This window comes from Leucopleurus acutus, assembly GCF_964270905.1.
Source record: "Leucopleurus acutus genome assembly, chromosome: 1".
In the NCBI taxonomy this organism is placed as follows: domain Eukaryota; kingdom Metazoa; phylum Chordata; class Mammalia; order Artiodactyla; family Delphinidae; genus Leucopleurus; species Leucopleurus acutus.
Window position 1 is genome coordinate 160,175,395 of NC_139142.1, and position 25,215 is coordinate 160,200,609.

The window sequence follows — 25,215 nt, forward strand, 5'->3', positions numbered from 1 at the left end:
TTGAATATTTCCAGCAGCTTTGGACAGGAAGTTCAGGCTGTGCAGAAGGCTGGGAACCTGGTTCCTGTTCTAAAGCAGCACAAAGGAGAGGAACAAAGATGGGTTAACAGGAAGCCCCCCTCCTTTGATTTTCCTCTTGCCCTAAGCGTCAGGCCAGACATCCAGGGTGGGCTGGGGCCTGAGGCGGCATCACAGTCACAGGCCTGCCTACCTCCAAGGTCTGGGCTGGTGGCTCTGGACGGTGCCCAGGGGACAGTGGCCCAAGTTGTCACTAAGGGCTCTGCATCTGGGGGCTGCTTCAGAGCCTCACCCTCTTTCCATTTCTCCTGCCATCACATTCCTGTAGAAAGTGCCAGGGGAGAAGGCTAGGGTGAAGGGGGACACCCCGGCCCCTCCTTGAGGTTTAGAATAATCAAGAGGCAAAGAGAATTCTCTACCTCCCGACTGACAGGTGGACAGGAAATTTAACCCTTTTTTTTTTCTAGATAGTAGAACACCTGCACATGCTTGCACGGGCACATTCAGAACCAGGTGATGCTGTGGGTGGGAGCAGGGAGAGGATACACAGAGCCTACTCATCCCCTGGCAGAGGGGATGGGAGAAAGGGATCTAGCCTCTTGTTTTCTTGGTGGAAATGCCTCTTTCATCCAACACTGTCGTTAACATGGGCTTTGGTGAGATCCCTAACTCCACCCTCACTAGCGGAATATGGAAAACGGAGCTTCCTCACCTCTTAAAATGAGTAAACCATGAAGAGTAAAAGAGATAATGATTACGTATAAACAGCTTGCCAGATGCTATTTTAAATTTTATTTTTATTGCTGTTCCTATTAAACTTTTCTGCGAAGAGAGAGTAGGTCATGGCTGAATTCTTCTTCCTTCTCTTCTTTTTGTTCTAACTAACGTGCATGATGGGCCCCGGGCTGGGCTCTGGGGTCACAATGGGGGATGGAGACAGTCTCCTGTCTGAAGGTGCTTAAAATTGAAATCTGGAGACAAGAAACACTCACACACATACACATACAGGAAACACTGCAGCAAAGGAACAGAATCATAACCGCCCATCCATACACTGGGTGATGCTAAGAAGAAACGAGGAGAAGCAGCGATTAGAGACTGAGGGTATACTTGGGAGCAGGCAGGGAAGAGCTGTTTTGGGGGTGGCATTTTGTCAGAACCCCAGAATACGAGGAGGGCAGCCTCGAAAGGGCTGTGGGAAGAGCATCAGGCAGAGGGGTCTGCACAAGCCATGGTCCCAAAGCAAGAGGAGCCTGATGGGTGAATGGATCCCAATCTTCCCTCATGTAAAATTCATGTTGTTTCTGGGCCCTCCTCGCCCCAGAAGATGGTTTCTGAATCTTCATCCCCACCTCTGTTTATTGGTCCCATTTTCTCCTCAAGATTGTGACTTTCTCATATAACCTTTCCCTCTTTCCTTCTCTCCCCTCATTGCTTCTTTACCTTATTTTTACAAATACACTTTTTTAATTTTAAAAATATTCTCCTTCTTCCTGGTCCTGCTCTCGACCTGCTTCTCTTTGCCTCTCAAACCTCTAGCAAGGCCAGACTGTAATCACGGCCCCCTTTTATCAGGGACCTCTCTGAAATCTCGCATCACCTCACCACACCAAGGAAAGAGGTCTCTCAACTGTCACCCAGAGCCCGCTGATGCCCCAGCCAGTGGCCCTGGAGCATCCTCATCCCATGCGCCCTTCCGCCGGGGGCGCTTGCCCCCCCCCTTGGTCACGGCTTTGGTCTCTCCGTTCTCCCCTCACTTCTTTGTCCTTCTCCATGCCCTTTGCTCCCTTGGTTCCTCCTTCCAACTCTCTAAATGAGGGCAAAGACCGAAGCTTAATCCTGGGGTCTCTGCTACGTTAAAGATGGCTACACTCATGGCTTCAACCGTCTCCCTCCAAATGGCTTCTGATCTCCATCTCAGCTCTGACCTCTCTCCTAAATATTATTCACTTACATATTGGTTACAGTTGCCCACCATCCAGGTGACTATGGACAAGTCCCTTCCCATCTTGGGGTGTCATCGCTGTACCTGGAAAATACAGGGGAATGGGCTGGCTGGCCTCTTTTGTACCTACACTCCAATAATTGGTGATTCAATGATTTTTAAATGTCTTCGATCCTACATAGATGAACTCTATCCTGTTAAAATCATCATGTTTAAAGTCAAACTCACCATTGGACCTTAAGGCACAGCTTTCCCTCTGGATTCCAATACCCACAGTGGGCTCGGCCATCACTGACCATCCCAGAGTATTGTCATTTCTCCTCTGTAACCAAGACTCCCTAGCTCTCTCTTCCTTTCCATTTGTAGCCCCTTCCCCCCAGCCCAGACCCTCCATGCTGCTCCTATAGATGACCTGGGTGGTCTCCCTAGCTTCTGCCCCTTCCAGCAATATACAGTCTACACGTTCCTGTTCAAAACATTTCAAGGGTCTCAATTGTTCATAGCAGCTCCTCTTCAGCTTTGTGGAATCCTTTGAGAATCTTTTAAAATGTATGGATCTTCTGCCTAGAGAAATGCCTAAGATTTCAAGAGGTTCATGGGTCTCCTAAAACCCATCACAGACTCTTTAGAGGTCTTTGGACCCCAGATTAGACCAAAGCAACCCCCCAAAGAATCAAGTGTGAGTTCCTCAGCTCCTGACAGCCTGGCTCTGCACCCCCTGCCCTATCGTATTTTCCTCCACCCTCAGGTCGTCCCGAAGCCCCCCACTCCAGCCAAGCCCCAAAGGTAGGAACAGCTCTTTGATGTGCACTTGAACCTTCTTTGTCCCAGGCCATTCTCCCCATCTGGATCATCAATTTCATTCTTCTTCCAGCTAAGTCTTGGACCATTCCTTCAAGCTCCCACCCTGATCCCACCTCGTCTAGAAAATGTTTCTCTTGCCACCGCCCTTTGTGGGGACTCCCTCTTTGGAGCTCCTACAGATCTGAATCATCATCACTAGGAGCACAATATTGTCAGTTTTTGCTTCTCTGACATGGCAGGGCTCACCACTGAGGACAGGGACGCTTACTAGGTTGAGATGCTTGCTGGTGATAATGAACCTTCCTGATAACTGAAGGAAGAAGGCTTCCGAAATCCTCCAATTGAGCTATGACTGATGCCAGCTTTTCTATCTTTTATTACATACACTCACATCCTTTTCTAAAATGTGGTACATTGAGCATAATTTATCAGGAACACCCATGCTGCTGTAATAGAATGATTCTCCAAGTGGTACTGAGAGGCGGGGAATAAAGATGCTGCTGAGCCTTGTCTTGCCAGTTCATCAAGAGGCTTCGTTGAGATGTGAAAGCATCCACTGCGATGCCTGGCATGTGGCAGACCCTCAGTGTATAAGTTTGCCTTCCACCTCCCTCAGAGTGGCTTTTTCCCCTTTTAAATGTAGAGCAGGTGGTAGGTGAAAATAGCGCAGCACCTACTTATTGCCCTACTCTAAGATTTCAGGCCAAGGAATTTAGAGGCATAGAAAAAGGATTAGCTATTTCCAGTGAGTCTGGACTCACTCAACAGGGAAGGTATCCAGTGGTGATGCTTTGCAGCTAGAGAAGACCTGTGGGGTTGTTGAACCTCATTTACAGATGGGGAAATTGAGGTCCTGAGAGCTTAGGGCCTGCCCTTGAGGTGGCAGATCTCCCAGCTCTCACTCACCCCAGACATGTTTCTCATCCTCACACAGGACGATGTGTGATGCACATTCCTGTTCACAACATTTCAAGGGTCTCAACTGTTCATAGCAGCTCCTCTTCAGCTTTGTGGTATCCTTTGAGAATCCTTTAAAATGTATGGGGTCCTTCCCTGGTGGCTCAGTGGTTGGGAGTCTGCCTGCCAATGCAGGGGACAAGGGTTCGATCCCTGGTCTGGGAGGATCCCACATGCCGTGGAGTGGCTGGGCCCGTGCGCCATAACTGCTGAGCCTGTGCTCCAGAGCCCGTGAGCCACTACTGAAGCCCGTGCTGCCTAGAGCCTGTGCTCCGCAACGAGAAGCCACCGCAATGAGCAGCCCACTCACTGCAGCCAAGAGCGGCCCCCTCTCGCCACAACTAGAGAAAGCCCACGTGCAGCAATGAAGACCCAACACAGCCAAAAATAAATAAATAAATATTTAAAAATGTATGGATCCTCTGGCAAGAGAAATGCCTAAACTTTCAAGAGTTTCCCCTCCATCAGACCACAAACTCCTCAAGCACTTTTTCTGTGCTGGGTTCATCTTCGCCTGTCACCAGCATCTCACACAGGGCTTGTGAGCCCTTGTGTGTGAGGAATCAGATGCATTTTACTCACACAGCTTTGTGATGACCACACCAGACTCGTGGTAACAGACACGGAAACCAGGTACCAGGGAGCCTTCCTGCGGCTTTTCTCCAGGGGCACTGGGATGCCTTGTAAGGCGGCTGTTTCTGCACCTAATTGGGAACAGACTGACTTTTCCAGCAGACTTGGCCCCTGGCAGAGAGTGTGCTGGTTACACTAAAGTGCTGTACTTGAGATATAGTCATTGAGCATTTACTGGGCGACTTGCCCTGGGTATATGGAGATGAACAGGATAGAAATGGATCTTTCCCTCATGGAGAATCATCTTGTGGAAGATGAAAAAAAGAAGAACAGAAGTAAATATACCATCACCTGGTCCAGGCAGAACAACCCTCTCCAGTGGCTAATCTCCACCTATTTCCAAGACAGAAAATAAAAACAACACTACACAATGGGAATCTGATGAAGACCCCAAACCTAAAAGTCAACACAGTTTGCTTTATTTTATCTCAATTGATCTCAACTCTCAAATATTCCAGCTTCAAAAGGTAAGATTAGGTACCGTTAAGCCAGCCAGACCGTCATCGATTTAAAAACCCTCCTTGATACCACAGGATGGAGGAGGTTGCAGACCCTTATTAATCTCTTTGTTATCAGCACGATCTCAGCCTGCCAGGAGCCAGTGCACCTGATTCCCAATTCTGGCCACATCCACATCCCTCCGGTCCTCTGGCTTCTGTGTACCAGGCCATGGAGCTTGTATATAGCACCATGAATTACCCTGTTAAGAAACCTTTAACAGTGGGCTGGTCTTTTCTCCAAGGAATCAGGGAAAAGGAAAAGTGCGTTTCATCTATAACCAAGACGGAACTCAATGGATTTCAAATCAGACAATCACGTGGGAGCTGATATAAACCATCATATTTTCTCTCCTTTGGCCATGGAAAGGAATATATAAATGATTGCAGAATGTAGGTGGCAGGAGCTGTTCTGAGCTTCCCTCTGGAACTAACTCCCTCCTTCCTGCCCTCCCTCCTTTCCTTCCTTTATTCTCCAAACCAGCACTTACTCTCTGCCAGGCTCTGTGCAAGGGGCTGAAAGTACAATGCAGCACAGATGTGAAATGGTCCTAGCCCTCCTAAAGCTACAATCTACCAGGCAGGAAAGGCACCAGGCAAGAAATATGAACCGTGAGGAGGAAAATATAGAGGGTGCCGGGAGACTCTAAGACGGGAGTCTCACCTAGTGGTGTTTCTGGGAGTTGGTGGCAGGGCTCAATCATCCTAGACTTTTGAGTCATCCACAAGGTTGTTTCATCGGAGAATTCTTTTTTTGAGCGCTGGGCAATTTCCCAGATACAATGAGAAATCGTATCTGTAACTAGGTACTTTTTTGGAAGATTAACTCACTTACTCTCTATAGAAGTTTTACAAGGACTTGTGGCGGCTTTGCTGCCAAGGGGGCAGATAATGGTCACAGAGAGAAGTAAAGCAGCCACGTCATCACAGCATCGACTTCAGTCATTTTTGGGGTCTACCTTTACGTGTTTTGCTAATCCCACTTTATTGACTTAATAGTTTTCTTTAAATCGACTCACTTAAAAACTTAAATGAATTAATCATCAAAGGAACCTTTATATCATTACCATAAATAGAATACCAATATCCCTTGCCCTAAATAGAAAGTAATGGCAAAAATAAATACAATTAAATTCTTGGCTTCCAGCCTGCCCAGAGGCTGTCTTTATCTGAAGTAGCAGCTTGGTTTTTAAAGGCTCCCCTCTACTTGCCTTCGATAGCCCCTAGAGGCCTCCCCCATCAATTCCTCTGCTTTTTATAACTGAGAATGGAGTTTGGAATTAGATCGCTGGCTGGGCAGGCCACCAAAACCACTCAGGAACCCCAAGAACCCTAGGGAACTGTAACCACGTGTGCCAACTGTGAAGTGGGGCCATTGGCTGTGCGAATGATCACTTCCAAGCCAAGCTCACGAGGGGACTTAATGACACAGTCAAGCAGTACTTGACTGACCAGCTTCTCTGGAAATTTCTATCACATGCTCCAGCCCTGGGTCAAAGTTATTCTGGTACAGACATTGCGGCCTCCTTAAGCTCATTTAATAAATCAATTCAACCCTTGGTTAAGATTTCTCCTTGCCTTGGGACTCCCCTGGTGGTCCAGTGGTTAAGACTCTGTGCTCCCAATGCAGGGGGCATGGGTTCGATCTCTGGTGGGAGAACTAATATCCCATATGCTGCACGGCATGGCTAAAATAAACCCAAAAAACAAAAACCAAGTTTTAAGACCTTCTTGGCCAAGAAAGTTGCAAAGAAAGGGTTAACTCTGAAATCAAGATTAAAAAAAAAAAGCCTCATGGATGAGATGGAAAATAAACTGCATTAAAAAAAAAAAAAAGATTTCTCCTTGCCTTACTTCATGCCTCAGGCCTCATTTGTGGGAGGGTGAAAGGGAGAGAAGAAGGTTAATCCACAGGCTTAAACCCCGGCACCCCGGAAACGGCCAGGTAGACCTTCATAAAATTCAGTTCTTTTTTCTGTGTTTATCGAGCAGTTACTTTACCTGAGTCTCAGTTTACTCATCCATAAAATGGGTTTTTCCAGGGTTTTATAATGAAATAATGTATGAAAACCCCTAGTGTGCACACAGGCATCCAGCTGTAATAATAACCATTACTGATTTTTCTGACATCCTTTTGAGAGTCAAGGCCAACTCTGATGGGCAACAGGGATCCTCAGACAAGTTTCCCCTGGTTTGATGGGCCAAGGTCTTTGCCTTGGGCTGGGGCTCTGCAGAAGGCCATGAAACCACTTATTCCCACCAGTGCAGGGAGTGTGTATGCAAATTACCTGGGGTCTTGTTCTGATGCAGATTTCATCAGGTGTGGGTCTGGGGCGAGGCCCGAGATTTTGCATTTCTACCAAAACTCCAGGTGAAGCCCATGTGGCTGGTCCGAGAACCGCACTTTGATTGACAAGGCCCAGTGTTTCTCCAAGTGTGGTCCTCGAAAGGGCCAGAGATATCAGCATCACCTGGAACTTGTTAAGTGATGCCAGTTTTCAGGCTCCACCCCAGACCTGCTGAATCAGAAACTCTGGGGGTGGGGCCGGCACTGTTTGTAACAGCCCCCAGTTTGGGGACTGCCTGACCCTGGAAACCACAGCACTTGCTTACTCCAGTTGTCTTCTGGGAGTTGCCTGGCACGAGCCTAAATGGGGAGAGTCAGCTGTATCTCAGCAGGTTCCAGACCAGCAGGAACTCCCTTCTCTGTTCCCTTGAGCCAAAAACACTAACCATGGCTACTCTGATGCAGATGTAAGAAAAGTGCAGCTAGCAACCCAGATCTGGGAGGGAGGGGCGGTCTGGGCTATCTGCACCCTTGGCCTCCCACCTCTCTCCCCCCTGCTTCCCTCCCCCACCACTCCCTGACTTCCATGCAGTTTAGACTTTGACAGAGACCTTATGGGCCCCTCCACTGAAGTTAGACAGGAAGGCAGGCCAAGGAGTAGTTACAGAGAGTCCATGAAAAGTATATGTTTGCACTTTCCAAGGTCCTAAATCCCAGGTGTTGGGAATTTGGGCCCCCTCCAGCAAGTGTATCCAGATATGCTCACAACAAAGAAATGGTTTGTGTATCTCTAATTCCAGTCTACGTCCCTTTCTCTTTTTCTCCCTCTACTGCCTCCCAACCATGATTTTTGTACTATATCATTTTTTGAATTAAACAGTACTCACATTGATGTTGCTTTGTTAATACCACAACTATGCTCTTCAAATAAATCAATGTGTCTTGAGCACCTGCCAGGCACTCTTCTGGCTGCTTTCATTTGTGTGTGTGTGTGTGTGTGTGTGTGTGTGTGCGTGTGTGTGTGTGTGCATGTGTGTGTTTAGTTGTGGTAAAATACACCTAACATAAAATGTACCATTTTCACCATTTTCAGCTGTACGGTTCAGTAGTGTCAAGTACGTTCACATTGCTGTGCAACCAACCTCCAGAGTTCTCATCCTGCAGACAAAACTGAAGCTCTGTGTGCCAACCGAACAGCAACTCCCTTCCCGCAGCTCCTGGAAACTACCCCTCTACTTCCTGTCTCCATGAATTTGACTATTCTAGTCATATAAGTGGACTCATACAATATCTGTTCTCTGTGTCTGGTGTATTTCACTTAGTATAATGTCCTCAAGGCTCATCCATGTTGTAGCATGTGTCAGAATTTCTTTCCCTTTTAAGGCTGAGTAACATTCCATTGTATATACCTACCACATTTTGCTTATCCATTCACCCGTTGATGGACATTTTTTGGCTATTGCAAATAATACTGCTATAAACACGGGTATAAAAATATCTGTTCAAATCCCTTCTTTTGATTCTTTGGGGTATATACCCAGAAGTGGAATTGCTGGGTCAGATGGTAATTCTATTTTTAATTTTTTGAGGAACCACCCTGTTGTTTTTCACAGCAGCTGCACCATTTTACATTCCCACCATTTATAATTTATTCCTCAGAACACTGTGAGTTGGATACTAGTAACTCCATTATACAGATTAGGAAACTGGGGCTCAGAGAGGTGAAGCCACCTGCCTGAGGTCATGCAGGTAATAAGTGTTTCATCAGTGATTAGAGCCTCAGTCTTTCCATAGCAGCTCCCAGGGGCTCCAAAGGTGTGGCCCTGTGTCCACAGGCATGAGCAGTGAGTCTGGCTCATAGGGAAGACTTGACAGTCCTTACTGACCGGAGAAAAGGAAAGCCCCAGGCTGGCAGCTGGGAGAGGTTTACAAAGAAGCCCTAAGGGAGTCATCCTAATGATGCTGGAGGGTAGAGCTTTGGCGGCGGAACCCTCTGGGGAAGGGGCTGCAGAGCCTTAGCTGGCTCCACCCCCAGTGCTGGATGGCTCCGGTCTTCTGGAGCTATTTGTCGAGGAGCTGCTGCTCTCGTGCTGCAGTCTAAGAGGCTCTCTGCCCGGGCCAGGACCTGTACACCACTATGGGTTTCTCTCTTGCCCTTCTCTTTGCCTCTCCTGGGAACTAAACCTATGGACTGGGGTATAGTTTGGACATCAGGCAGAGTCCGCTTAGAGCTAAATCCCAAACTTAGGAACCTCAGAGGTGCAGTAGGAGGGGCTTTGCTGCTTACAGGAGAAGAACAAACAAAAGTCGCCTGATCAATTTACCAGCTCATTTTCTCCGGGTATCTTAGCCTCCCCGCTACATTATTTAAGTCACGCTGGCTTTTACTAAGCAAGAAGGTGTGAATTAATCCTGTGTAGCACTCCTCCGAGCATAGCCAATATTCTCGTTCTTGAAACTGGAGATGGGAAGCCTAGCAGCAAGGACAGAGCTCAAGGGTGTGTGCCCCTCCCCTCCTCAGCCTTGCTGAGACGTTGCACCCAAGGGCGCGGTCGCCATAGTGCTTGGGAGGCTCGCCTGACATGCCACGAGTCCTTTCTGAAGTCCTAATGTTGCCAGTTTTCTCTTTGCAAACTGTCTTTGTGGTACAGAAAATGGCCCAAGGCAGGAGACGGGAGGCGGGGGGACAGGGGCAGGCGGCCCGGTGATTCGGGGACACAGAGTCACTATGAACAGCGTGGGGGATGGAGTCGGGCAATCTTGGCTAGCACCTCATTTCCTTGTTACTGGCTGTGTGTCCTTAGCAAGTCTTGGCACCCCTTTGGGCCCCTACTTCCTCATCTGCAGATGAGCAAACATGGCAGCTGTGAGGCTTAAGAGATTGCCCCGTGCAGCTCTCGGCACAATGTCAGCTCCCAGGAAACGGGCTCCCTGGGCCTGTACAATCTCCCTGCAGAAGCCTGTCCCCTCCCAGCCTACTTTCTTCCCTCCTTGCCACGTTCCGGGAAGCGGCCTGCACTAGCCCTTCTCTCTTTCCCCAGAAGAAAATTCCTCCAGGTCTTAATCGTCTGTGCTGTTTTTCTCTCCCATCAGTGTGTGTGTACGTGTGTGTGTCTACTCTGATGAGCTGGTCAAACAAATGTGCTCCAGAACCACTCTGATGAGACCTGGTGGGGATGAAAAGGGGGCTGGACGGGAGGGAAAGGGGGAAGGTGGAGTGGGGGGCACCATTCCAAAACAAGATGCTGCGGATCTGGCGACCCTAAATCGCATTGATCTTCTGGGCTGCCATATTCCATTACGGCCTCACCTCTAGTTTCCTGTCTCCTGAGCTCTCTTCCAGCGTTGCTGCTTTCCGGGTTTCTCTCTCCCACAGACCTCTCTCTTTCCAAGCTTCACCCTTTGGAAACACGAGCATGCGTATTTTCCCCATTGGATGTCATTTCGTGCGTCCGTTTGGGAGAGTTCTACTGATTCCCTGGAACCTGGGTTCCCATCCCAGCTCTGCAACTGACCAGCTATGTGACCTTGGCCAAGTTACTTAACTGTTCTGTGCCTCGGGTTCCTCATTATAAAATGGAGATAATAACAATATGGACCTCATAGGATTGTGGGGAAGATTACAGGTGCGAACAGAGCTAAAGTGCCTAGGCTATCATAGGGCACACAGCAGACCCGCCCCCAAAAACATGACTGTTGTCACTCTCTGCTGGCGTCAGCCTCCACGGAGGAAAGATGTATGAGGAATGAGCCCCTGTTTCTAGAAGCGATGCCCTCTGTTTACTCTTCAAGGTAAACTGAGACCCCAGACTACAGATTTCAGTGATCGGTAACATTTCCAAAGAATTGGGGTTGGGGACTCAGTTTAGGAAAAAGATCACAACTACTATCTACCATCACCCTCTTTCAGGAAAGAGAGGACATCAATACCCAAAAGAAAAAAAAAAAGAACAGCATCTCAAAGGATAGTTCTTGGGAAATGACAGTTGGCATACTTGAAACTAACATAATTGTCATGGCTACACTGTGTTTTTTATTTTTATTTTTTCTTTTCTTTTTTCCTTCTGGATCACCACCCATCAGCACTGGGAAATGCTGATCTCAGGGTCATTTCAACCTCCAGCCATCAACTAAGAGAAGGAGGAGAAATTGTAGCCCGGAGCCTTAAAAGGGGACCAGGAAGCAGAGCTGAGCGTCTCCGTGTTTCTCCAACAATAAGAGCAAAGTGCTGAGGAAACTCTGTGACAGAGCCAGGAGCTTCCTTCTCACAGAGCAGTTTCAGAACTCAAACACACACCCACACAGCAAGGCAGGACGCTGGGTTTCCAAGAGCAGCGAATCAGGATTCCAAGTGCTAGAAGTGTCCGGAGGAGCTGCTCCCTGCCGTGTGTAACACAGACACCCCTTGAGCAGTTCCCTTTGCCACTGTGAAGTCTGTGACAGCTGAAGCTAAGAAAATGCTGTGACAAACAGGTCCTGTCAGGACACTGGGCGGCTTCCTAGCCAAGTGACCAACTGCAGGAGACTGGGGAGAATTTAAATCCAGCCCAGCTGCCCCCCAGGAGAGTGACTAATCCCAACACTTAAGGACAAGCGCCAGACCAGCAGTCACTCATTCACAGGGGACGGTTTCCCTGTGCGCAGATGACACCCAAGCGTCTCACCTTGGGGCTTCTCCTGGAGAGGTGGACCTGTCCCCGTTCCCTGGCAGGAGGCGGCCACCTGACCACGCCCCTGTGGCATTCATGTTCCTGCCCCTGCCTTACTCCTTTCACTGTATCTTTCCACCTGCCTCTTGAATTTGTTTTTGCTTGAGGCAGCTGAGAGGTGCGAGGCTCCTGAAACCCACTGAGGGTCCTTGCAGCTGCTATGAGTCTTGGCTAATCCGTCACGCTTCCCTGGTTTGACCAGTGTTTGAAAATCATAACACCACTTAAAAGTGCTTAATAGAGAAAATCTTTGAGATGACACACATCAACCTGACCTCTTACTTCTTACTCCCTCAATGTTTCAAACACACAACACAGCCTTTCTGTTCAGCATCCTTTCTGGGGACCAGCCCTAGGAAGGAAACAGTTGGCCCCAACTTAAGTCTGCTCTTAACGCCAGTGCGGAAGCCGTTAAGGTGATAAAGATGGGCAGAGCAGGCACTTCCTCTCCAGGCAGAAGGAGGACGGGGGAGGCGCTGGCACTGTTGGCAGTGGCAGGGCTAGAAAGGGCTCTCTGGAGAAAATGAGCTGGACAGAGGCTTGGAGGTGGGGCTCTACAGCTTTGCTTTTTATCTGAACTGACAGTGGGAAAGTTATCACTGGGTCCTCCTCTTTTACAAATTAGAAAGGTGCTTTCATTCCCATTGGCCTGTTCTACAACATTCTGAGACAATGAAAACTGTGCCCTTAACTGGGCTGTGGCCTCCATGCTGGATACACATGTTGGGAAAAGCAAGGGGCTTTCTGAGCAAGTGGAGGGTGTTTAATTGTTATTAGAATCGTGTAGACCTTTGGGGTCAGAAAGGCCGAATGCTTACTTTTGCCATGTGCTAGGCCCAAGTTTGTTCATCCTAAAAATACTTTATGGGCTCTATTTACTAAACCATATACTTATCACCAGGGGCTGGGGATAAGGGAAAAAATAAAACAAAATTGTTGAGTCCATCTCCATAGGATACTGTCACTATGGGATGCTAAGTGTACACACGGGAGAGGCAGCTACCCCAGACTGTCCAAGGAAGGTCTGGGGTCCTGGAATTCTTTGCAAAGGAGGTGATACTAGCCTTCGCCTTAAAGGAGGAGGGAGGGGAAGTAAGGATGGGTGGGGTGTGGGGTTAAGAATAGTGTGTGCAAGGAGGTTGTTCTAGAAAGCAGTAAGAACATGTGCAAAGGCACAGAGGCATGAAGTCATGGTACCTTCCAGGGAAGTGTGAGCAATACAGAATGTCTGGAGGCCAGGAAGGCTGAAGAGAGAGGCTGGGGCCAGATTAGGTATTACCTTGTACGCCATGCTAAAAGCAATGGGAGCCTTTAGAGAATTCCACTGTCTCTGAGAAGTATTCATCATTTGCGATCTACAACATCCCCAATTTGTAAAACCTAAGCAATTTTAAAATCCAGCAACCCCGCTTTACAAGGGGAAAGAGGCCCTGAGTGGTGAATTGGTTTCTAAGATGGATATCTATTTGCAATTTAAATTTGATGCTAGGAACAGTTGGCAACAAGGGCTTGGAGCAAGTCAGTTAAACACCAGACTTTCTTTCTGTCCTATTTTATCCTCCAATCATGTTTATACTTGAGTGAAGTACATGAGGACTGGGGCGAAGAGTGGGCTTTAAAAAAATGTTGCACGGCCTTGTGCGAATGTGTGTTTCTTACAGAGTGCCTGGACTGCAGCTGCCCAAGGTCATTTCCTTTCTCATCCACCTGGACTCATCCACTAAAAGGTGCACCTCACCTCATTCTCAGCTGATGGCGGTAGTTACCAGCCCACGGATCTGAGGGTCAGAGCTAGTCCTTCCTTGTCTATTACCTTCCCAGACAGTGTCTGATGTCTGGGGGGCACCAGGACCCTGACCATGGTGTACTGGACGGCATCAGTTCTGACCAGTCAGATGTCCATTCTCACAGGTCAGTGCCCGAGAGGGACCAGTTGTTAAGCATCTTTAACTATCACCTAGTCCAGGTTCCTGGATGCCCAGTCTTGTGGTGTGTAGAAGTGAGGAAGGCTCATTCTACTGACATCAGAATCAGGGTTGCAATGGAATGGGAGTTTTCTCTCCTTCAGAAGCGTTAGCCCAAGGCCCCACCTATAGGTCTGGGATGCTCAGGCCCATGGCCAGTGAGCTTGTCTGGCAAACCAGGATATAGCATCACACTGAACTTTGACTGGACCAGAGGGGCACTTTGGGGAGACGAGCCCCGAGTCTTTCTCCAATCCTCATTACTCAACTTCCCTCTTTCTAAACTGCTGAGGGCAGGGGAGCAGGTAACTACTAAGTCAGACCAGGCTCTTAGGAAAACTGGGCCTTTGAAAGGATGCGGGTGGATGAGTTAGGAAGGCTAGTTCTGAGACCTATTATGTAATGTTACTGCAGGGGGCAAAGAATTCGTAGGACAGGGCAGTCTAGCACGGCAGTCAAGACAGGGGCTTTGGCTTCTCTTAGAATTAGGGTCATTTGCTTTATCACAAGCAAGTTATACAACCTCTCTGAGCCTCAGTTTCCTCACTGATGAAGTAAGATAGCCACCCTACCTAGCTTCAAGAGGTTTGGTGAGGACTGAGTGAGCTAGTGCTTTAAAGCAGTAAGCACGGTGTCTGGCAGTATTTGTGCTCAACAAATAGTAGCTTTTGGCGCCACTAGTAGGTGACCATTGGGTTGCCAGGAGGATGACATGTGTTAGCGTCTATAAAGCACTTGGAATAGCTCTTGGTTCATAGCAAGCACTCAATAAATAAATGAATGTTAATGACCACCATCATCTTCACCTTCACCATGGCCATGATTTCTGTTATTACTAGCTACATCCTCTTTAACAAGAGTTCTGTAACTGTTTTACGATTAGAGACCTCATCTGGGGACTAGGGCATTGGGTTATAAGTGAGGAGACCTGTGCAGGCTTGCCCTGTCCCTAACCAGCCAGGGTGTGATCTTGGATAAGAGATGCTACTTCTCAGGGTCAAATTTATCCTAATTGTAAAAAGAGAGGAGGTTTCTTAGGGGGAGCCCTGCCCTCCTTTCTCACCCTAAGGCTCTGTGAGTGTCAGCCTTCCCTAAGGATGCCGTGTATGCCCACCACTGGGCTAGACCCCAGAAAGATATTTATTCAGTAGATGTTTACTGAATGCCTTCTGTGTGTCAGGTTCTGAAGGCATCACGGTGGGCAAGACAGCCATGCCCATAACTCTCTCTTGAAGGTTACACTCAAGACTAAAGCCCAGGGGATAATCAGAAAAAGAGTTTTAGCTTATGACTTGGTCCAACTGACTCTAAATTTGGGGTGCTGCATGAGTTGATGGGGGCTGTTTTACCAAAGCTCCACCCAATCTCTGATTTAGAATTTGAATTCACTCTTTGAATGCTTTGAAGAGCATTTTACATTTTTTTTTCTCATTCAGCCCTAGGGAGACATTTCCCCAAGCAAGCAATTTAGAAACAGAACTTTGAAAATCATCACTTAGGAAGAGACGTGTCTCTAGGGAAATAGGCCCTGGAAGAAAACCCCTGCCCTTCATAACCCGTTATATGATTCCTTGGGCAGGACAGAACTTCTGAGATCACCACAGCAAAAGCCTTATTTTATAATAAAAGGAATCAAGAGTTTAGCAAAAATATATCTCAGTTTTGTTCCTCTAGACGATACACATGAAGTTGTCTTTCCTCTTTTACTTCTCATGTGTTAATCCTCGGAAAATTTACTTCAAGAAGAGATTTTTCCTTCTTTCCTTCCTTCCTTCCTTCCTTCCTTCCTTCTTTCCTTCCTTCCTTCCGTCCTTCCTTCTTTCCTTCCTAAAAGATCACAGGGTGCCACCATTGCCTTCCAGAAACAGCCATCCTTTCACAGAATTGTCTTCTCCCAGGGAGTGGTACTGGCAGGTAATTTGTAATCTTCCTTAGCACAGGTCAATATCAAGTAGGGGAAGGGTGGGCAGGGCTGGTGCAATAGCACCGTGGTCTCGAGGATGATCCCAGGTCTCCCGGAAAGGCAAAGCATAGGGTGAGGAAGATGAGTCCTGCTCCTGGCGCCGCCTCACTGGCCACTGTACTAGGGCACTGAGCCCCCGCTGGCTGCTCAAAGTTGGGGTGCTTCCAAGGATTAAATAAGTGACTGAGCTTGAAACTTGACTTGAAAAACAGATATAGGGGGCTGCGGGGATTCTGGTCTTCTGTTTCATGTCCTTCCTCCCCCAGTTATGGCAAATCCCAGATGAGTTAACAGTGTGTGGGGAAGACTGGGGGGTGGGACAGGAGGAGGGGCTGCGGGAGAGGGGTCTCAGGTCTGGGTCAGGACTGGTCAAGTCAGGGGTCAGCCTGCGGACAGGGGCACCAGAAGGGGGGATAACATCACACCAGATGTCACAAAATTGCTAGACAATTTTCCCCAGTGTGGGCCCAAGCAGGACCCCCCCCCCCCCGACAATGAAACACAGCCATAGCACAAGAGCCCTGGGATTTAAATATATATGTAAATGCCCTTCTTTGCTCAGGCCTTGCAGCTTATTTCTGGATACCGTTAGAACAACCTAACGTGGGGAGTAGGGGCGTTACAACACATTTGGCAGGGAAGTGTAGCATTATGTGCAAAGTGATTTGTTGATTGCATTTGAAAACTTAAAAGTCACTGGCCTATAGAAGACATTCGGTAAAAGTTCAGTGAATGGACAAGCGAGGGATGCCTGAATGGGTGCAGCTCTTACGTTTTCATAGCAGAACAATGGGCAGCTGCTGGTCCTTCCCTCACATGTCAAGGTCAGCAAGTGGTCTGGGCCAGGCAGAGCCCACATCTGGGAGAAGAGTGTGGGAGCCGAGAGGAAGACCCTCCCCACCGCGTCCTCCATCACCTCAAGACTTGTCTTGCCTGATTTCCTTTCCGATCCACGTTTTTGAGGCGAACAGCTACAGAACGTAGCGTTTCGCTATCTCCGCGTGGGAGCATGTCGTGTATTAACTGAACACTATTTGTGAAAGTTTTGTGAGCTCTTGGGGAAACCGAGAATGAGGAGGAGGGAGAGGCAGAGAAACGTTTGGTACTTGAAGAGCACTGGAGTTCACAGAAGGAATTCTGCGGTGGCCAAGATGGGAAGGGGCAAGGAGAAAAGGAAAGAGCAGGTAGTGGCGCCTGCCCCGGGTTTGAGTCCTTAGGGCCTTGGCATCCTGGACCAGGACTGGCCTCTCCCTTTTGAGGGATCTGTCAGCTTAGCGAGCCCTCAACTAGCGCTGATAGTGAATGAAATAACAGATGGGACAAAGGAGGGGCGCACGCGGTGCGGGACTAGCCCCACGGAGGAAGGGACTTTCTGCCCACTCTGCGACCTCACTTTCTCTCTGCCCAGGGCCAGGAGGCTCTCCAAAGGGCCCCTCAGAACCCTGGCTGCACACTCCCCCTCCTGCCTATAGCGGGTTGGTGGCTCTTTGTAGCGGCGAAGCGGAGAGGGGCCGGCCCAGGGGCGGGGCGCGACTCTCAGCCTCCAGGACCCACATCAGGTGCGTCCCGCGCCGCAGCGCGCACTCTTGGAAGTCCGGCGGCAGGGCAGGGGCTCGCGGTCCCCCCGCTCCCCCCGGAGAGATCGGGAGAAAAGCGAGGGCTAGACCGCGTGCTAGGCATCCTCCTCCCCAGCCCCCAAAGACGAGAGGGCGGTGGTACAGACTTTCCCGAAAGGTCTCCATCGCGGCGCTGCGAGCGCACAGGAACCCGGGGGCACAGGGGGAGCCGCGGGATTAGCTGAGCGCCCAAAGCCAGGTGAGGGTGGGGAAGGGATCTCAGCTAACCCCCGCGCGCTCCGCCTCTAGCGGTGTCAGCCCACACCCCTGTGCTGGGCTCCCGGGCCGGCGGGAGGCGCGTGTGCGTGTCTGTAGGTACTGGGGACACTCGCCTTCCCGGGAGCCCGTGAAGAACCCCGCCCTCCGCCCCGGCCCGGGGATCCCCTCCCCCAGCACAGAGATCCCCGCGCGCCCCCTGCCCACTTTGCTCAGGCGAGAAAGCGGCCGAGCAGGAGACAAAGAAACTCCTGCCTCCTCCACTCTCGGCCCCTCCGCCCGCCCCAGACACTCCCGGGCGCCCTCCCTCGACCCCGGCGACAACGCGCGCGGACATGCAGAGGAAAGGAGGCAGAGTGGGCGAGTCCGCTCCCCGACGCGGTCCAGCTGGAGGCTGGCAGTGCTCCCTGCCCGGGGACACCCAGTGGCAGCCGCGCCCCCACCCTCCGCTCCCCAAACAGTCCCGGGCTCCCTGCACAGACACCCCCAGCCAAAATCGTCCCCCGGCTCTCCAGCGGAGCGACAGGGGGGCGCGGCGCACACAAAGCGGGCGTGAGGGAGGATGCGGAGTACCGGGGTGGTAAGAGATCCCGCCAGGGCTCGGCACGGGCCCAGGCGCAGCTATTTACCCGATTTCTTCTTCGATCTCCGAGATGTCTGCGAAGATGAGGAAGACCACGAGCAGCGTGAGCGCAGCCAGCATCCAGCTCCGGAACTGCAGCTGCATGGTGGGTTCGCGCCCACCGGGACCCACGCGGGCCGGCGCAAGGAGCTGGGGCTGGAGGGCGCAGCGGCAGGCGCGGGAGCCTCCGCGCGCGGCGCCCAGCGGGGCAGACACCCTGCGCTCCGGGCGAGTCCGGGCCGGCGGCGGCGGCGGTGGCGACAGCGGCAGACAAGGGTTGCTCAGGCGCAGCGAGCCGGCTCGCTCCCTCTCAGCTCCCGTCCGCCCCTCCTCTCTACTCCCCTCCCCTCCATTCCCCCGCCCCGCGCGGGGCTCCGCGCGCAGTTTGACAGCTTCGCTCAGCTCCTCTGCCCTCCTCCTCCCACCCCAGTCAACTCCAGTGTCCAGCCTCCCGCCTTTGCTTCTCCCGCCTGGCTTCTTTCAGCTCCCGAGGGCGTTGGGATGTGGCCGGAGCCTGCCACTCCCCGCTTAAGGAGGCTGGGCTCGGGGCACCGGGTGCGTCCGCGTACAGAGCTGAGCCCAGGGAAGAACGCGCACCGCCCGGCGTACTCCGCCGGCTGGCAAACGCCCTCCCTCGCTCGCTCTTTGTCCAGCGCCCTCGGTTTCTCACAAAGTTTTCCCGACACAAAGACTAACACCTGGGGACAGCCCCCGCGCGCGACGAGGAGGCCGTTTCAGCCAGGCAGATGTTTCAGCAGTTGACGAATTAGGAGAGGTGGTGGAGGAAGGGGAGGGGAGAAGAAATATCCAGGACAGGCCAACTTCGGCAGAGATGCAGATTGCAATTTGTGGGCGAGGTGCTCGACCGCCGAGAAACCACCGCCTTCAGGCGGTCATCTTGGTCTCCATTGATAGACCCAAGGAGACCGGGTCCAGAGAGTCCTCTGAGTTGACTGAGCTCTTGCAGCCTTGCCTAGAACCCTGGCTCCTGCTGGAGTGACTGCTCTACCCACAATGGCAGACTCAGTGCCCGCCCTGCCTGGGCCCTCGCGGTGCTAATTCCGAGCTGGGCTTCATCTTACCAGCTCTTGCCCTCTCCTGGCAAAATCAATAATCCCCGCCCCGGAGTCTTATCTTGATCTAAAGGTCTGCTAGAAAATATGGCTCCCACAAGGGGTAATGCCCCCCGTGCTGAATATTTTATGCTTCCCCAACCTTAGCTTAACTTAAATTACATTTTGCACCAACGATTAGCCTGGGGTGGGAAGGGCCCCATTAAGTTTTACTGGAATTAGATAATTACCCAAATTTTCTTTTTCTTGCACTAATTGTAACAATCCTGAAATCAGGAAACTTCCCAGAAATGACAAGCTGGTTATGAAAGTGAGAAGCTATGTGGAATGTCCTCTCTGGAAAGCCCTGGTGAATGAGTGGGAGAAGCAGATTGGCTGTGCCCCTGGGGCCACCCTTACAGAGCCAGGTCCCAGAGGAGCTTGGAGAGGAGCTGGCGGTGTCTAAGCCCCTTCAGAAGAACCCTGGGTTGGTGAGAGGGCCTTTTTGATTTCCCCTCCAGAGCACTGGCTGTGCTCTGCCTCTTTGCCTTCTTCTGCCTCTTTGTGTGTAGGAGTTGTATTTGTTATCATTTTGCCTTGTTTTTCTGAGATGAATGGTTGGGATTGTGGGATAGGGAGAGGACAGAACAGGATACAGCTGTTATGCTGCCTAACATTTCAATCACTCATCCATTCACTCCGTCACTTGGCAGTATTTATTGAGCACCTACTCTGTGCCAGGCTCTGTGCTAGCGGCTAGAGATAGCATAAGAAGAGAGAGGCACATGTTTCCTGCCCTCTAGTGGTTCATGGTTCACGAGGAAGACAGACCTGGAAATTTGTAGTTGTGGAAGGGGCTGTGAGCTACAATACAGCTATGGCCTCTTGAATAGCTTATAATTGATTAATAAGATCACCCGCAAAAGCAAGAAGGAGCTGGCTGGCCTCTCTCTCCCCAGCTCTCTGCTTCTCTACCAACTACACCCTTACTATGCGGAACATCGTGGAGAGATTGCCATGATCCTAAATTTATCCCAGGTCAGGTAAACGTCGCTGCTATAAGCACTGCTACAATAGAGTCTATTTCCACTTCCTATTAGGTGACCCATGTTATCATCCCAGCCTTAGAGGCTTCCTTCTTTGGACTCACTTGAGGAGTCATTATAAGTGGCCAGGAGGAGTAGAAACTTGGTGAATAGTTCATCCCTTATAGAGAAATCCTTGTAACCAGACCCAAAGAGCAACATCCCTCAAGTACATCTGCTGGGAAGTAGCACGAGCTTTGTAACGTGGAGGCTGTCCTTGCACTGAGAGTCATTGAGATGGGATTTTACTCGGAGAATAATAGGGAACCCTTGTGATAGTTGATTGTGGAATGCTGTCCCTAAGCACTTGGGCTTGAGTCTGTGTGGGCCAGCTACTCTCACAGTGATCTGTGTACATTCACCGCCCCTTGCAGCTGTCTCCAAAAACTGAGTTTGTTCCTGGCATCTGGAAAGAGGAAGAATGATTGGATCCAAGGTGTCACGTCTGCTGATGCTGGGTAACCTGCCATGTGGGCCCACGCTTGGCTTGGCCATCCTGACCCCTCCTCTCCTTCTGACCCCTCTGTTTAAGCGTGACTTTTTCCTGCCTTGGTTTGTCCAAGAAACTGGAAGGTCCCACAGTAATCATTTCTTTAAGCTAAGTCATTGAATGTGTGGGTTAAAATATAGGAGTTTATGGGATTGGCAGCAAATGAAAAGTCACTACTACCCATTAACATTTTAGCTCAAATTAATAGAGTCTATTAGCTATTCAGGCACCTCATCAGGCCCCGGGAAGTGCGTATTAATGAGGGAAAGAGGAACAGGAAGCTCTGCAGAGCCCTGAAGGGGCTCAGTCGAGTCACACCCAGTCATGGGGCGGTCCCTTCTCATCCCTGACACTGGCTAAGGGCGTGCTTCCCCTTCCAGGGTCCAACTTCAGGAGTGGGGACCGCAACCCAGAGCTGAAACTTGGAGAAACTCAAAATTGCATGTACCATTTACACATCTAACTAAACTCCCTCCACCTCTCACCCCCAGATATATAGACTTTTCACCAGAACTACTTCTTAGGTGGTAATGAAGAATCCTTTTGGCAATCCTTTCACATGGGTACCACCTTCTTCATTTTACACTGGAGGAAACGGAGGCCCAAAAGAGGCTAAATTGCCCAAGATGTTTCACCTGGCAGAGAGGAAATTTTAATTCAGTTAGGCCTCCCCGAGCCTCAGCAACTTCTGGGATCAGATTGCCAAGGCCCCCTCCAGCACTCCAGGCAGCTCTAAATGGATTTGTAAGCTACCATTGCCTTTGATTCTTACTGTATCTTCTTAGTTCTGGGATGTCAGGATTCAAGGAACAAATTTATCTTCACTCCCCGCACACCCTTCATCATTGGAGAGACCATGATCATAAATCTCAATTTTTGTCTTTCCACATGAAAGAGCCTAGGCCTTTCAGTCAATCCAAACTTGTTTTAAAAACTCAATAATAAGTAATAATTTTCTCATTCAGAACTCTTACCTGGTAACTCTCACCCTTGACCTCTCTCCGAGAGAGAGAGAGAATTTTGACATTTTTAACATTTTAGAATGTTAACGACCTGCAAAGTGGTAATGACCTGACTTTTTCATCATCTCTGAAGCAGAAGCTATGAACAGCTATCGGTGGGACAGGGTGGGTTGGGGGGGTGTAAGGAAGTAGACTATCTTAGTTGGAACAGACTAATAGGCTGTTGTGTTTCTGCACCTCCAATAGCTGAGAGAACCTGCCTTCCTTTCTGAAATTTACTCTAAATTTGAATGTTCTCGGAAATGCAACTTTTCACCCTTCAAAATCAGAATCGAGCCATAACAAGGAAAAGTAAACAGGCACATCTGCATTCCATCTGTAGCTTTTGTAAGTGGTAAAACTATATTAGCCAAAGAAAGGAAGGAAATATATCCAGGCAATTGCTGTAAATGTTTCTGGGATTATCAGCAGGAGATCTTGGAAGAGACTGTGCTCCCCAGAGAATTGGAGGTGTTAGCAGAGAGTGGGGAAATGGTTCAGTTTTGCTGGGATTTTTCTAACCCTTCAGACGGTATTAAAGGTAGTTTGAACCAAAGCATGAAGTCAGGTACCAGATGGCAAAGATAAACCTAAAAGAATGTCCTCACTTTGCTGTACATCTGAAACTAGCACAACTTTGTAAATCAACTATACTTCAATAAAAAAGGGTTTAACCAAAAAAAAAAAAAAAAAAGGAATCATACAATTAAAAAAAAAGCATCCATGATACCAGTCCTTTGTCAGATACACATATTAAAAATACTTTCTTACAGTTCAAAAAAAAAAAAAAAAAGGTATGTCCTTTCTCTATTCTGACCAGTGCTTCAGCGAAATTATCACTGCGATCCTGGAATCAGCTTTCTCTGAGTCAGCTCACCCAACTTTGCTCAGAGTCCAGCATGACCCCTCACCTACCACCACCCCTTGAGGCATCTGAGGAAGCTAGCCCGAGCCGGCCATCCCTGGCACTCAGTTCTGTGTCTCTTCTTTTAACCTAAGTTTGGATCATGGACCTCCATATTTTCAGAGCTGGAAGAGTGGGTAGAGACAGCTCCTGGCCACTCATTTACTTAAGTGTTGCTGCATCACCTGTCATGTGTCTGGAACTCTGCCAGAGGGCTGGGGTGTAGTGGGGATCCGTAGGTACAGTTTCTGCTCTTCTGCAGCTTGGAGTCCTGGGGGATTTTACAGATGGAAAACCCTGGGACCCAGAGACAAAAAGACTTGACCACAGCCCCACTGCTAATTTCAGAACTGAGAACAGAATTCAGCTCTCCTGTCTTCTAGTTGAGTTCAGTGCTAGCTCTCCTGCACATACCAATTTTATTTAGTTTTTCATGACATTTCAGTGAGATTGTAAATTCTCAAGGGGCATAGACCTCAATTTCTCTTCTGGTCCCATGTTATCCATTATGGTAGAAACTAACTCAATACCTGTTCCAGCCATGGCCAATCTCAAGCCCCAACCATCACCTCACTGAAGGCAACGTTGAGAAGAGTTGATATGGTATTTCTACCATGTACAGACCATACATGAAATAATCTCAAGAACATAGGTAAGGGACTTCCCTGGTGGCACAGTGGTTAAGAATCTGCCTGCCGGGCTTCCCTGGTGGCTCAGTGGTTGAGAGTCCGCCTGCCAAAGCAGGGGACACGGGTTTGTGCCCCAGTCTGGGAGGATCCCAGATGCCGCAGAGCGGCTGGGCCCGTGAGCCATGGCCGTTGAGCCTGCGCGTCCGGAGCCTGTGCTCCACAACGGGAGAGGCCACAACAGTGAGAGGCCCACATACCGCAAAAAAAAAGAATCTGCCTGCCAATGCAGGGGATACAGGTTCAATTCCTGGTCCAGGAAGATCCCACATGCTGCAGAGCAACTAAGTGCAGGCACCACAACTACTGAGCCTGAGCTTTACAGCCCACAAGACACAACTACTGAAGCCGGCCTGCCTAGAGCCCGTGCTCCGCAACAAGAGAAGCCACCGCAGTAAGAAGCTCATGCACTGCAATGACGAGGAGCCCCCACTCGCCACAACTAGAGAAAAGCCCACGTGCAGCAACGAAGACCCAATGAAGTCAAAATAATGATAATAATAATGATAAATAAATAAAAATTTAAAAAAAAGAACATAGGTAAAATGTAGAAAATAAAATTAAGAAGTGATGCATTCTGAGTATGCGTTGCCTTTAATATAATTTATTAATGTAAGTTATATACTTTAATGTTTAATGACAGCCCTGTTTAACAATCAGGCATTTCCAGCACAACACTGGTGACCAGTGGCAACAGGAAGTTGCCACAGTCACATCATCCTGGTGAGCAGGTTTGGTGAAATACCATTTCTAAAGTGGACTCCAGATGGGATAGTCTCCAAAGCCATGGTAGCGTTCATCAGAATATCCACCTGCTGGGATCTTAGCACAAAACACTGGTTAAAGGGGAGTGCCCCTTGGCCCCAAGTGGGTTTCTTGTACGATGTCCCTTTAGGAGTCCTCTTCTACTTCTCCTCAAATGTATTATTTGTGGTTGTACGTCTTTTTTTCCCAGTTCCCCAAGTCAGGTTTGATAAAGCAGATTGGGAAAGTTGCAGAAGGATCAAGAGGCCAGTGGTTTTATGAGTGAATTAGTTTGGGTTAAGTTTAGCTGCAAGCAACAGTAAACACAAAATGCCCAAACCCAAGTTTTTCGGTTTTTTGTTTTTTCTCATGTGCGAGTCTCCAAGCACATAGCCAGGGCTGGTTTGGCCATGGGGTCCCCAAGGTCCTTAGGGACTCAGGTCCTTCCAGCTTTCCTCTCTCTCATCCCTACAGTGAGGCCCTTTCCTTGTGACCCATCACATCCAAGTTCTAAACAATAGCATGGAGGAAGAGACAAAGGCAAAAAGAAAGTTCTTGAAACTGGCCACATGATACTTCTGCTTCTGCCCCTTTGTCCTGAATACTGTCATGTGGCCACGCCTAGCTGCAAGAGAAGCATGAACAAATCTTTATTCTGGCCTTCTATGTGCTCAGCTAAGAAGTCTATCATGGAAGAAGGGAAAGAGAGATGTGGGGGACAACTGGCAGGCTCTCCCACAGTGGGGATGGAAAAGACCACGGCAGGCTTTTTCTCTCCCACCTCCAGCTCTGCACACAAACCCTCATTAGGCCTGCCTTCAGATGACTGTGTGAAGCAAGGACTTGCTGGAAGTTGCTGACCAGAAATAAGCATGTGTGTGGGTAGCAGAGCTGTTTCTGTAGCTGAGTTTCATGTTGTTGCATTTTCTGTTTCTTAGCACCCTATTTTCCTACCTTTATTTCATTGTTATCACCCTAGGAGGCAGTGTAGTGGTTTGTATTAAGCAGGTATTTTGGTTCTA

General features: G+C 49.4%; 1 protein-coding gene across 2 annotated transcripts in view; it reads right to left on the reverse strand.

The window, feature by feature from the left end:
• ST8SIA2 (ST8 alpha-N-acetyl-neuraminide alpha-2,8-sialyltransferase 2) overlaps positions 1-18,336 on the reverse strand; it is a gene marked incomplete at both ends in the record, with an annotated part of 58,406 nt that extends 40,070 nt beyond the window's left edge. For both annotated transcript variants that reach the window (XM_082852976.1, XM_082852975.1), the window contains one exon: positions 18,239-18,336. In XM_082852976.1, coding sequence (XP_082709102.1) covers positions 18,239-18,336 — 98 coding nt within the window. The remainder of the gene's footprint in view (positions 1-18,238) is intronic.
• Between the last annotated feature and the right edge of the window lie 6,879 nt (positions 18,337-25,215).